Below are 14,260 nucleotides of genomic sequence, written 5' to 3'. Positions count from 1 at the left end.
TGTAATCAGTCTGTAGTCTATTCCCCCCAGCCCCAGGCTGTGTGCGACAGCGATAAGGTGAAGACGTGATGGCGACAGGCCAAGTTACACTGTTCCTTCCATCCCACCAACCACCCACCCCCTTCCTCGTCCAGCCGCCTATCCTGGGCAACACCTCCTCCCACCACCTTAACTAACACATTTTCTGGGGGAGACACTGGATGTTTTTTGTGACCAAGTATGTGATCCAATCACTATCACAAAAAAATAAGAGTTGTAGAAATTATTGGAAACTCAAGACAGCCATGACATTATGTTCTTTACAAATGTATGTAAACTTTCGACCACGACTGTGGACACACCTAATTCAATGTGTTTTCTTTATTTTTATGACTATTTACATTGTAGATTGTCACTGAAGGCATCAACACAAAGAATGAACGCGTGGGGTTATGTACGTAATAAAAAAACAAGTAAAATAACTGAAAACATGTTTTATATTCTAGTTTCTTCAAAATAGCCACCCTTTGCTGTGATTACTGCTTTGCACACTCTTGGCATTCTTTCTATGAGCTTCAAGAGGTAGTCATGTGATTCCCTTAGTGGTGATAGATGGCTGGGCAGTGCCTAAAGTGCTGCAGCCCGCCATCGTAGCCCCCCATGCCCCCCACCGTTGCAAGTCGCGAGATGTATGTTGTAATATGTGCTTTGCTATGGGGATTTTTCCCCACTCCAGACTGGCCCCCCTTAGGAGTCCAGTCTAGATTGTATTTTTTTAAAACTCATCTTAAACCAGTGTTTACCTTTTTTCCCCATATTTTACTGGGTGCCTTGTGGCGACCCATCAGCGTTCCTGTTCTGTAACCCTGTACACTGTTTGTCTAATCTTAAATGGGTTTGTGCTGAAAACAAAGTTTTGTTGTACTTGTGCAAAGACATGACAAAACCACCTACCTACCTGAAATGGTTTTCAAATCACAGGTGTTCAGTGTTTTTTTTCTTTTTTTAAACCATAAAAGGCAGCCAAAATAGGTTTCTTAGCTGTGGTTTGTTAAATTATAATACACTTTTCCACCACTTGTGGCAGTAATGACAAAATCAAACACTAGTTTGGAGCTTAAGTCCGAGAAGTTTCTTAAGCACAAAAAATATGACTAAAGTGGTGAAGTTATATTTTCATTTACACTTTAATTCTTTTGACAGTTAAGACATGAGTTTATTTTAGCACAACATAATTCATTTTTCGTCAGTTATTTGTGAGTCCCTTCTTACGCAGTATATTTGGTTAGTTCTTATTTTTTTAACTGGTCTGACCTAAGCCTAAGGTTTGTTAATTCAGGGTTAATTTTGGAGCGGGCCCTGAGGTTGAGGTTAAGAACTTCCATCAACTCTGTAGTGGGGTTGTACGGTATACCGGTATAGTATCGCGGTACTAATGAGGCAAAAACGGTACTATCTTCTGAAAAGTAACGGTTCCCGGGCATGACGTCACGTTGTGACATCAATCAATGTTTATTTATATAGCCCTAAATCACAAGTGTCTCAAAGGGCTGCACAAACCACAACGACATCCTCGTTAGAACCCACACAAGGGCAAGGAAAAACTCGGTGACAGTGACAATGATGACTATGAGAAACCTTGGAGAGGACCGCATATGTGGGCAACCCCCCACCCCCCAGGGGACCGAAAGCAATGGATGTCGAGCGGGTCTAACATTGTGAAAGTCCAATCCATAGTGGATCTCACATAAAATTGAGAGTCCAGTCCAAAGTGGATCCAATATAGTAGCGAGACACCCGTCCAAAGTGGAGCCAGCAGGAAACCATCCCAAGGGGAGGCGGATCATCAGCGCAGAGATGTCCCCAACCGATACACAGGCCAGCAGTACATCCTGGGTCCCGATTCTGGACGAGCGGTCCATCCTAGGTCCCGACTCTGGACAGCCAGTACTTCATCCATGTCCACCGGACCGGACCCCTCCACAAGGGAGACAGAGGAGAAAAAGAAAAGGAACGACAGATCAACTGGTCTAAAAAGGGGGTCTATTTAAAGGCTAGAGTACAAATGAGTTTTAAGATGAGACTTAAATGTTTCTACTGAGGTAGCATCTCGAACTGTTACCGAGAGGGCATTGCTGGTTTTACGAGCAGAGGAGCATGTTCGGCAGCGCGCACGCACACACACACACACACACACACACACACACACACACACACACACACACACACACACACACACACACACACACACACACACACACACACACACACACACACACACACACACACAGAATTTACAAGCAGACAGTGTGTAGACAGAAAAAGGAGAATGGACACATTTGGCCTAAAAACTAACGATAAAGGTGAAGTTATACCACTGAAATGCCCTCAGGAAGAGGTACTTCAAGACATGGCCAGCTAGCGGCGAACGTCCTACCGCAGTCTGCAGTGTTTCAGCTACTTCTAAATCACTAATCCTCGCCTCCATGGCGACAAATAAAGTTTCTTACCAGTATCATCAATAGTATGAGAAAGAGTTAAACATGTTTCACTACACATCGCAGGAGGATACAATAGCTCACCGGCCTCACCGCTAACAAAAGCTAGCGCGCCTGAATGTAAACAAATGCCATGGGTGGATCTATACCTAACATCCACTGTAATGATACTAAGTACAATAGCGTTTCTAGTTGATATTGTTATGATTACATCAGTATTTATTATCACAAAATCTGTTTTCCTTTTTAAAAAATTCATATTATGTTTATAAACTCGGTGTAGGAGCCTATATGTTGTTCAATATACATTTTATGGATGATGCTTTATGTTTATTCAGCTAAAATGGGACCATTTACTTTATTTGAACATTTAGGCTCCTACATTATGCTGAATAAACATAAAGCATCTTCCGTAAAATGTAAATTAACTTAAACAACATTTAGGCTCCTACATTATGGCTCCTCGTCATTTTATGGAAGATACTTTTTGTTTATTCAGCTTAATGTAGGAGCTTCAATAAACATGAAGCATCTTCCATAAAATGTGAATTAACTTAAACAACATTTAGGCTCCTACAATCAGGAAATACGTCCCTAGACACGTGAGGACTTAAATTATGACCAATGTATGATCCTGTAACTACTTGGTATCGGATCAATACCTAAATTTGTGGTATCAACCAAAACTAATGTAAAGTATCAAACAAAAGAAAAATTATTACATTTTAACAGAAGTGTAGATAGAACATGTCGAAACATAAAATAACCAGATATTAACAGTATATGAACAACAAGTAAATCAATAATTTTTACAGTTTGTCCTTTAGAATTTTGAAAAAATAATAGAATCAGAATCACAACAGTTTTATTGCCATTGTTTGAAAACGGGTTCAATTGTGCAACATAAAACACATAACACAGAATAGGTAATAGAAAATAAAAATGAGCTGTAACTGAGCGAGCAGATCTTGTTATTGTTCATGTGTCTAATATGTTACTGCATACGTCAGCAAACTAATTAGGAGCTTTTGTTTGCTTACTTATTACTAAAAGACAAGTCTTCTTGTATGTTCACTATTTTATTCAAGGATTATATTGCAATAAGAAACATATAATAATGTACCCTAAAATGTTTTATCAAAATAAAGCCAATGATGCAATTTGTTGGTGGTCCCCTTTATTCAAAAAAGTATCGAAAGGTATCGAAATACATTTTGGTACTGGTACCAAAATATTGGTATCGGGACAACCCCAGTTAGTACTTATTTTTCTAACTGGCCAGACCTAAGCCTAAGGTTTGTGTTAAATAAATAATCTTTGTGATTAACACTTGCTTTCACCAGGTTGCAAACGCTAAGTAGGTTAGTTCTAAATATTTAATACGATTAAAATCAACAGTAGGATTACTAATTGAGGGTTAATATTGGAGGGAGTCCCGAGGTTGAGGTTAAGAACTGACCAAATGTAAGAACTTCCATCAACTCTGTAGGTAACAACGAGTGAAATGTTGCTGACTGCGTCTTTTTCCTGATTCCAGAGCTCCATTTAAAACGCTTCCGTTGCCATAGAAAGGATTCCATTCAAGCAAACAAAAGGGACGCGGCGGTTCTTTCTAGAAGCTGCACAATGTTGCCCAGAGGACGAAGAAGACTCCTGCAGAATCTGTGCTGACAACAAGGTGTGTGTGCGTGTGTGTATAAAAGCGTGACACTTGTCTGTTTGCCAAAAAAAACACACTGAGGCTGCAAACATGGGAAAGGTCAGCATGCAAAAGACACTTTATCCCCTCCTCCCCCGTGTTCCACGAATAATTACTTTGTTTTGTACCTCCAGATCATCTTCTACGAGGACAGGGACTTCCGGGGCCGCCACTACGAGTGCACCAGCGACTGCACTGACCTGCAGGCCATGTTCGACCGCTGCCGCTCCATCCGCGTGGAGAGCGGAATGTTCATGATCTACGACCGCCCGGGTTACCTGGGTAACCAGTGCTTCGTGAGCAGGGGCGACAACCCCGACTACATGGGCAGCACCTGCATGAACGACTGCGTGCGCTCCTGCCGACTCATCCCCATGGTAACCTGAGATAAGATCAAATATATTGACAAAACATGTAATATACATGTCTGACCGTGTCAATCAAAAATGAGCATGATTATATTTTTTCACAAGATTTCATTTTAGCAGCCTGACATCCAAGAATATAATGATATTTCACTATACAGTGGGGCAAAAAAGTATTTAGTCAGCCACCGATTGTGCAAGTTCTTCCACTTAAAATGATGACAGAGGTCTGTAATTTTTATCATAGGTACACTTCAACTGTGAGAGACAGAATGTGAAAAAAAAATCCCAGGAATTCACATTGTAGGAATTTTAAAGAATTTATTTGTAAATTTTGGTGGAAAATAAGTATTTGGTCAACCATTCAAAGCTCTCACTGATGGAAGGAGGTTTTGGCTCAAAATCTTAGGATACATGGCCCCATTCATTCTTTCCTTAACACGGATCAATCGTCCTGTCCCCTTAGCAGAAAAACAGCCCCAAAGCATGATGTTTCTACCCCCATGCTTCACAGTAGGTGCGGTGTTCTTGGGATGCAACTCAGTATTCTTCTTCCTCCAAACACGACAAGTTGAGTTTATACCAAAATGGATACATGGATGATACAGCAGAGGATTGGGAGAATGTCATGTGGTCAGATGAAACCAAAATAGAACTGTCTCTCACAGTTGAAGTGTACCTATGATGAAAATTACAGACCTCTGTCATCATTTTAAGTGGGAGAACTTGCACAATCTGTGGCTGACTAAATACTTTTTTGCCACACTGTATATCATCCCTTTCTTATTTTGCAGGGAATCGTTTACATTTTATATAATTGTTTTTAAACCTGCCTGTCCAACCACTTTGGCAAATAATATTCTATCTTCTGTAAAGACTTTGTTTCATGAAAAAAGGTAAGTATTTTTAATATATATACAAGTCTATACATACACACGCAGGAGAAATGAATGAAAATTAAAACATGTTACATTTCATACAAATATTTTTATATTCACTATTACAATACTGCATTGATTCTATTTTAATTAAAAAATGGATACATTTTAGTTTTAAAATTTCCACAATTTTTTTTTTATTTCTGAAATAATTTTTGATACAGTACAAATGTATACACAATCTAATTGTTTTAATTCTTTTAATGAAAACGAAAAAAATGGTTAAATTCAAAAGATAATTTGTGTCACTGTTGATATAATTACTATTTTATATTAATTCATCTTTTTTATTTTTAAAAATCCATACATTTTACTTTCAAAATATTATTACTAATATATGAACAGTACAAATGTATACACTATCAAATGATCTTGTTTAATTCATTAGGAATTTTTTTGAAAATGAATAAATGTTGTCACTGTTACTGAAATTACTATTATATTATTTTCTTAAATCAAAACATTTTAATTAAAAAAAAAAAAAAAATAGTCCATAGGAGAGTTTAATGAAAATTAAACTGTGTTCATTTTCAAAAATATATTATTTATTGTCACGGTTAATCAAAATACATCATATTAAGCTTTAATTTAAAAATGTGAATAAAAAAATTGGAATTATTTTTATTGTTTTAAAATATTCTAATATATAATAAAATACAAATGTATTTACAACAGGGGTCTCAAACTCAATTCTCCTGGGGGCCACTGGACGCAGAGTCTGGGCCGCACGAAAAGATTTCTTTAAAAAAATGTTGCATACTCCTCAGCATGTCTTGTTGTATAATGACGTTTCAAATTGTATCCCTTGTGCACCGCAACTTTTTCTGTGCAAATAAGACACGTCGGGGTGCCCCTGTTCTCAACAAAGAAATATTGCATCTCCCACTTTTCCTGGAATTTTCTTTGCTCCTCACTAACTCTTCTTTTTACTGCAGGCTTTGAAAAAGACATGTTTGGGGTTGTGGAATATATTTGTATTTAGCCCACGCACGGAGAATCATGTTATTTCCGCAACGTGTGTCGTTCCGCTTTTCCTCTCTACAGCAACACAGCGGTCGGATAATAGTACCGGGATCGCGAGCGCAAAAAAGTGAGGGCGTCATATAGAAATATATGTAGTGTTCATCGTGTGAGGCAATGCAAATTAGACAATAAAAAAAAGAAATAACGGTTTGAATTGGTCCAGGTTATCGGGCATTGTTATTACTGACGGACAGGTGTCGCGGTGTGACTGCAGCCATGCACGTAAGAAAACCCTCGTCTCCATGGCAACGTCTCCGTCGCTTTCACTCATTTGCTTCTTTTCCACTAACGCAAGGGTAGGCAACCCAGAACGTTGAGACAGCCATTTTGGAGCCAAATAACACAACGCTGTCAAGCGCCATTCATATAAAACTCGCAGGCCGCACTAACATTAAACTTTCATATTAGGGAGGGGGGGCTGCAAAATAACGTCTCACGGGCCGCAATTGGCCCGCGGGCCGCATGTCTGAGACCCCTGATATACATATTCAAAGTAGTTTTTTGTACTTCATAGGAGAATTTAAGCAGAATTTTAAAATGTGTTAAAAAATGTTACTGGTACTTTTTTACTGTCACTATATGCTATATTAATAAATATTTAATTCAAAAATCTAAACAGTTTAACATAAATATTTAACATTAACTAAAAAATTATTACAATAAACTAACTGAATTTATTTTTTACCACGGATGATTAGAATAAAATAATTTATCAAACCCAAAAGACGTAAACTTTGACCTCCCCTCTCTGCAGCACCGCGGTTCCTTCAGGATGAGGCTGTATGAGCACTTTGACATGGATGGTCAGATGATGGAGCTGACCGACGACTGTCCCAACCTCAGAGAGCGCTTCCGCGTGTCCAACTGCAACTCGTGCGACGTGTCTGACGGCCATTGGCTCCTGTACGAGCAGCCCAACTACAGGGGGCGCCACTTCTACTTACGGCCCGGCACATACAGGAGCTTCAACGAGTGGAGTGGCACCAACTCCAGGGTGGGCTCAGTCAAGCGCCTCATGGACCTCTAAGGAAGACCGAGATCCTTGTCAAATGTCTGCTCTTTGCACTTTCTCACACGCTTAATAAAATGGCGTCCGTGCTTAAACGTATTGACCTTTGTTCTTGCTCCCTGGGACGTGGTCCTGCCAAAATCGTTCGCCTAAAACCATTCTAGATCTCGTTGGAAGCCTGAATAAAAGAATCACATATTCAACAAATGCACCATCAAATTACTTATGAATGGATTTGACATTTCCATGTCAACCAGGGTCTCTCCATCTTAATAGGAGAATTTAAGGATCATTTTAAAATGTGTTAATATTTTTACTGGTATTTTTTGATTGTCACTCAATACCAGGGGTCACCAGCGCGGTGCCCGCGGGCACCAGGTAGCCCGTAAGGACCAGCTGAGTAGCCCGCTGGCCTGTTCTAAAAATAGCTCAAATAGCAGCACTTACCAGTGAGCTGCCTCTATTTTTTAAAATTGTATTTATTTACTAGCAAGCTGGTCTCGCTTTGCTTGACATTTTTAATTCTAAGAGAGACAAAACTCAAATAGAATTTGAAAATCCAAGAAAATATTCTACAGACTTGGTCTTCACTTGTTTAAATAAATGTATTTATTTTTTTATTTTGCTTCTTATAACTTTCAGAAAGACAATTTCAGAAAAAAAATAAAACCTTAAAAATTATTTTAGGATTTTTAAACACATATACCCTTTTACATTTTAAATTCTTCCCTCTTCTTTCCTGACAATTTAAATCAAGGTTCAAGTATTTTTTTTTTTTATTGTAAAGAATAAAAAATACATTTTAATTTAATTATTCATTTTAGCTTCTGTTTTTTCAACAAAGAATATTTGTGAAATATTTCTTCAAACTTATTATGATTAAAATTCCCCCCAAAAATTCTGGCAAATCTAGAAAATCTGTAGAATCAAATTTAAATCTTATTTCAAAGTTTTTTGTATGTCTTTTAAAATTTTTGTTCTGGAAAATCCAGAAGAAATAATGATTTGTCTTTGTTAGAAATATAGCTTGGTCCAATTTGTTATATAGTCTAACAAAGTGCAGATTGGACTTTAACATATTTAAAACATGTCATCAAAATTTTAAAATTAATCTTGATTAGGAAAAATTACTAATGATGTTCCATAAAATTTTTTTTTAATTTTTTCAAAAAATTTTAATTAGTTAGTTTTTCTCTTCTTTTTTCGATTGAATTTTGAATTTTAAAGAGTCGAAATTGAAGATAAACTATGTTTAAAAATTTAATATTCTTTTTTTTCCTGTTTTCTCCTCTTTTAAACCATTCAATTAAGTGTTTTTTTCATCATTTATTCTCTACCAAGAACCTTCCGTAAAAGGGAAAAAAATGTACGACGGAATGACCCATTTTTTTTATATATATAGATTAATTGGTAAATTGAGCAAATTGGCTATTTCTGGCAATTTATTTAAGTGTGTATCAAACTGGTATCCCTTCGCATTAATCTGTACCCAAGAAGTAGCTCTTAGTTTCAAAAAGGTTGGTGACCCCTGCTCTATACTATATTAATAAATATTTAATTAAAAAAACTAGACAGTCTTAATAGTTCATGTAATGTTAAAATTTATTGTAATATTTTTTAGTTAACAGAGAATTTGTTTGTACCACAGATGATTTAAATAAAATGCACCATCAAATTACTTATGGAGTTGATGTTTCCATGGCAACCAGGGTCTCTCCATCTTCATAGGAGAATTTAAGGAAAATGTATTGGTTGTCCCTATATACTTTATTATTAAATATTTGCTAAAAAATCTAAATTGATTTGATGTTTCCATGACAACCAGGGTCTCTCCATCTACTGTTGTGATGGGGGATGGTCCAGGTTGGGGTGAGAAAATAAATATTATTTCTTTGTTTAAGTTTTGGTTTTATTTAATTTTTATACACGGATTCTCCCAGCCTATTTATAATGTATTCATATAAACCTATACAATTTAAAACCCACTATTTAAACGATGTACATATCATTGTTTTTGTGATACTCATTGGGTTAAATCTGGGATCTTTGGTACTACATTTCGTGCTGACAAAGTTACTTGAATCAGCCGTCATTATCGGGGACAACCTCACAATTTGTCTTTTTCTAGATTGTCTTTTATGAGGACAAGGACTTCTTCGACCGCAGTTTTCAGTGGACTTGACGCCCTTCCAGTCTCGCTGCGGCTCCATCAAGATTGAGTATGCTTCATGATCTACGACAAAGTCCACGACGCCGGCAGCCAGTGCTACCTGAAGAAGGACGACTACCTAGAATACCAACACTGGACCGTATTGGGTGTGACTTTGAGGTCCTGCCGAGTCATCCCCACGGTAGGATATACCGTCAATGTTGCAAATAATGTCTCTATTAAGTTTACCAGTGCCCTGTATTTTGTGGAACACAAAATCAAATAACTGCACTATGTCAACAAAAACAAAACAGGGATCAATAGCAGTGGCTGTAGGCAACCTCCTCATATAGTAATTTTTATTAATCAACTCCACAAAATGGCCGTAGGTGCGCTTTAAGTGGATGAGTGGTTAGCATCCAGCATGCACTTTAAATTGTTGCTACTCAGTCGTTTGTGTCCTGTGGTTATTTAGGCCCATTTATAAACACAATTAAATGTATACAGTATTTTAGTAATTATAATTTAGAGTCGTAAGTATAATTTAATGTATACAACTCTTGCAACCCAATCCAATCCAATTTATTTATATAGCACATTTAAACAACAATAACATTTCCAAAGTGTTGCACAGCCATGTTAAAAACAATTGTAAAAAAAAAAAATTAAATTAAATTTAAAAAATATATATATATATTTATATGGCCCTGCGATGAGGTGGCGACTTGTCCAGGGTGTACCCCGCCTTCCGCCCGATTGTAGCTGAGATAGGCGCCAGCGCCCCCCCGCGACCCCACAAGGGAATAAGCGGTAGAAAATGGATGGATATATATATACACACATATATATATATACACATACATATTATGCTCCACCAATGACTGAATAAAAACAAAAAATAAATAAATATAAAACCAATAAAAACAATATAAAAACAAATATGATTAAAAACTATTTTAAAGGGTAAAATCAATTAAAACAGTAAAATAGAAATCAAAGTGTATTAAAAAACATGGAGGACAACAGAGTACAGAGGACCACACAATTCACGTAGTGTTAAAAGCCAAAGAATAAAAGTGGGTCTTAAGACGAGACTTAAAACACTCCACTGTGGAAGCAGTTTGAACATGGAGCGGCAGAGTGTTCCAGAGCTTAGGGCCGACCACAGAGAAGGCCCTGTCTCCCCTGGTCTTAAGTCTGGTCTTGGGCACCACGAGCTGGAACTGGCTCTCGGACCTCAGAGCGCGCGCAGGAATGTAAATTTGGATAAGGTCCGAGATATATTGAGGTGCCAGTACATGTAAAGATTTAAAAACAAACAGCAATGTTTTAAAATCAATTCTAAAATGAACAGGGAGCCAGTGCAAACTTTGAAGAATTGGGGTTATATGCTGGCGGTTTCTGGCCCCTGTTAAAAGTCGTGCTGCCGCGTTCTGGACTAACTGCAACCGGGAGAGAGCTTTTTGGCTAATGCCAGCATAAAGTGCATTGCAGTAGTCCAGGCGACTTGAAATAAAAGCATGCACGACTTGTTCAAAAAGGTTAAAAGATAAAAACGGTTTAACCTTTACTAAAAGACGAAGGTGATAAAAACACGATTTTAAAACGCCATTGACTTGTTTGTCTAGTTTAAAATCGCTGTCTATAGTGATGCCAAGGCTGGTGACTTTGGGACGCACAGAATTTTGCAATGGTCCGAAGTCAGTGAGGGCCGGACCAAAAACTAAAATTTCCGTTTTTCCCTCATTCATTATTTAAAAATTCTGGGCTAACCAAGCCTTGACGTCGCATAGACAGTTAAGAAGGGGTGTCAGGGGGCCGTGGCTTTTTGAAATCGGCATATAAATTTGGCAGTCATCTGCATAAAAGTGATAAAACATTCCATGTTTCTTAAAAATATCTCCAAGAGGGAGGAGATAAAGAGCGAACAGGATGGGGCCTAAAATAGATCCCTGGGGGACACCACAGTAAAGCGGGGCAGAAGAGGAGGTGGCGTCCCACAGCCTGACAAAGAAGGACCTCTCAGACAGGTAAGATCTGAACCACGCTAACGCAGTCCCCCTGACACCCACACAGTCTCTCAGGCGGTCTAAAAGAATTGTGTGGTCGACTGTGTCAAAGGCACTGTAAGATCTAAAAGCACAAAAATGGAAGAGCTGCCAGAATCAGACATTAAAAGCAAGTCATTAAAAAACTTTAAAAGTGCAGATTCAGTACTGTGCAAAGCTTTGTATCCAGACTGAAATGGATCTAAAGTGCTATTTTCATCTAAAAAAGGCTGCAGTTGTGCCAGAACACATTTCTCCAAAATCTTTGACACAAAAGGTAATTTGGAAATGGGCCGATAATATGACAAACTTGTCGGATCAAGACCTGTTTTTTTTAATCAAAGGCTCAACAACAGCTCTTTTACAAAAGGAGGGGACACAGCCAGAAATCAAGCTGCTGTTGATGATGTTCCTAACAGACAAATCAATAGTGTCCCAGATTTCTTTAAAAAAGCGAGGGGGGACTGGGTCTGTGGGACATGACGAGGGTTTTAGCTTGCCGACTATTCCTGTAAGTTCAGGCATGGACACAGGCTCAAAGTGACAGAACACAGTCGAGCACTGAGTGGCCACATTAAAACTTAATGGAAAACGAGAAAGATTTGCCCGAATAGAAGCCACCTTATTAAAAAAGGAGAGACATTTTTCACAAGTTTCACTTGTCATCTCCAGTGAAGTGGCTGAATTCGATTTAAGAACATTACTAATAGTATTAAAAAGAACACGTGGCTTACTGATGCTATTTAAAATGAAGTCTGACAAATATTTTGTTTTCTCAGCTTTAACCACACTTTGATAATTTTGACAGTTTTCTTTTAAAATTTGATAGGAGACTTCCAAGTGATCCCCTTTCCACTTGCGCTCCGCCCTTCGCCACTCACGCCGAGCTGTGCGTGGTTTCATTGAGCCAAGGTTCCTGTTTTGGTTTGGGACGTATAGCTCTGAGGGGCGCTATACTATCCAGAATCTTAGAACATGTCGAAAGAAAAGAGTCCATCAATTGTTCACGGTCTGCAGGGTGTGATATACTCTGCATGTACTCAGTAAACAAAGGAGAAAAGGCGGCTGCGGTGTCAGATCTAATAACACGCGCATGACGCACGGCAAGCGGCTTTACATCAGGTTCAAAAGTTACATTAAACATAACAGGACTGTGATCACTGAACACCGCATCACCAATAACAACATTGTCAACAATAAAACCATAAGACAGTACGAGGTCTAGTGTATGCCCGCGTTCGTGTGTAGAACCACACACAGACTGTACAAAGTTAAAAGAGTCAATGACATTCAGGAAGCTCCTGGATAATGGTTCGTCTGGGCAGCAGGTGTGAATATTAAAATCACCAACAATTAAGACACGATCATATTTGGGCAGGATTTCGGCCAGAAATTCAGAAAAGTCATTTATAAAGTATTTGTGGTACTTGGGTGGTCGATATACGACAACACACAGGACGACATCAGAAAGACCCAGTTCAAACATGCATAGTTCGAAGCTTGAAAAGGAGGATTGCAGGCGGATCTGACGGCATTTAAAGTCATTTTTAAAAACGACTGCTAATCCTCCTCCTTTTCTGCCGGACGACCGCGGAGAATTAAAATAGGAACACGGAGGCAGAAGTTCATTAAGAGCGGCGGACTCACCGACTCTCAGCCAGGTTTCTGTCAAACAGAGGAGGTCCAGTCCGTGGGAGACGAATAAATCCTTCAGGATAAATGTTTTGTTGGTCAAGGATCTTGCGTTAACAAGACTGAACTTAACGGGGGCCGGCGCGTCCAAGGCCGCTGCTAATCCAGGTGGGGCCCGACACAGAGCCCGCAGGTGGCGGGAATTCATGCCGCGTCTCCGGGGGCGGGGCCAGCTGGAGCGAGGCGGGCGAGCTTCCCTCTGCAGACCGACAACAGGCACAATCCAGGACCCGGGGGGATCCAGCGAACGCGGGTGCAGGAAGAGACCAGGTACCGGACCATACCTCCTTCGGGAAGCCACGGAAAGGCGGGCCAGGAGTGCCCTAACTCTCACCAGCTGGCCGCCACGTTTGCCGCGACGCCGGTGGCGCTTTCGCCGGGGGGGAGGAGCCAGTGGGCGAAAAAGGAAATGAGGAATCCGGCCAGGTGAGAACGCTGACTTGGACGTCGAAAAACCAACGTCGAAGTTGATCATGTCCGTGTGAGAGGGACACAGATCCAACAGCGTTTGGCGATCATACACAAACAGTGAGTCGACAGGGACAACAAAAAACGTGAACAGCACAAAAACAAACAGAACTGACAGCGATAGACGGCAGGGCCATAGCACACACTGGCGCCATCTCCAGGGCTTGGGATCTTTCTATGTGGAGTTTGCATGTTCTTCCAGTGACTGCGTGGGTTCCCTCGGGGTACTCCGGCTTCCTCCCACCTCCAAAGACATGGGCCTGGGGATAGGTTGATTGGCAACACTAAATTGGCCCTAGTGTGTGAATGTGAGTATGAATGTTGTCTATCTGTGTTGAACCTGCGATGAGGTGACGACTTGTTCAGGGTGTACCCCGCCTTACACCCGAATG

The 14,260-nt window shown here is 39.5% G+C and overlaps 1 protein-coding gene and 1 pseudogene across 1 annotated transcript; both read left to right on the top strand.

Moving 5' to 3' along the window:
- The first annotated feature begins 4,081 nt into the window (after nt 1-4,081).
- On the top strand, nt 4,082-7,647 carry LOC133538210 (gamma-crystallin M2-like). Its single transcript, XM_061879607.1, has 3 exons — nt 4,082-4,236; nt 4,311-4,553; nt 7,257-7,647. The coding sequence occupies exons 1-3, from the start codon at nt 4,228-4,230 to the stop codon at nt 7,527-7,529; spliced, it is 525 nt and encodes a 174-aa protein (XP_061735591.1). The 5' UTR covers nt 4,082-4,227; the 3' UTR covers nt 7,530-7,647.
- A 1,718-nt stretch (nt 7,648-9,365) lies between these two features.
- The window catches only part of LOC133537846 (gamma-crystallin M2-like), a 12,072-nt pseudogene continuing 7,177 nt past the window's right edge, over nt 9,366-14,260 (top strand).

This window comes from Nerophis ophidion, linkage group LG19, assembly GCF_033978795.1.
Source record: "Nerophis ophidion isolate RoL-2023_Sa linkage group LG19, RoL_Noph_v1.0, whole genome shotgun sequence".
In the NCBI taxonomy this organism is placed as follows: Eukaryota; Metazoa; Chordata; class Actinopteri; order Syngnathiformes; family Syngnathidae; genus Nerophis; species Nerophis ophidion.
Note: the sequence above shows the minus strand (reverse complement) of the source record. Positions and strands in the feature narration are given on the sequence as shown.

What these genes read in the sequence shown, in the direction of transcription:
- LOC133538210 (XM_061879607.1), top strand. An exon ending in CCTGCCGACTCATCCCCATG is followed by an intron (nt 4,554 to 7,256) that starts GTAACCTGAGAT and finishes CCCTCTCTGCAG; the next exon opens with CACCGCGGTTCCTTCAGGAT.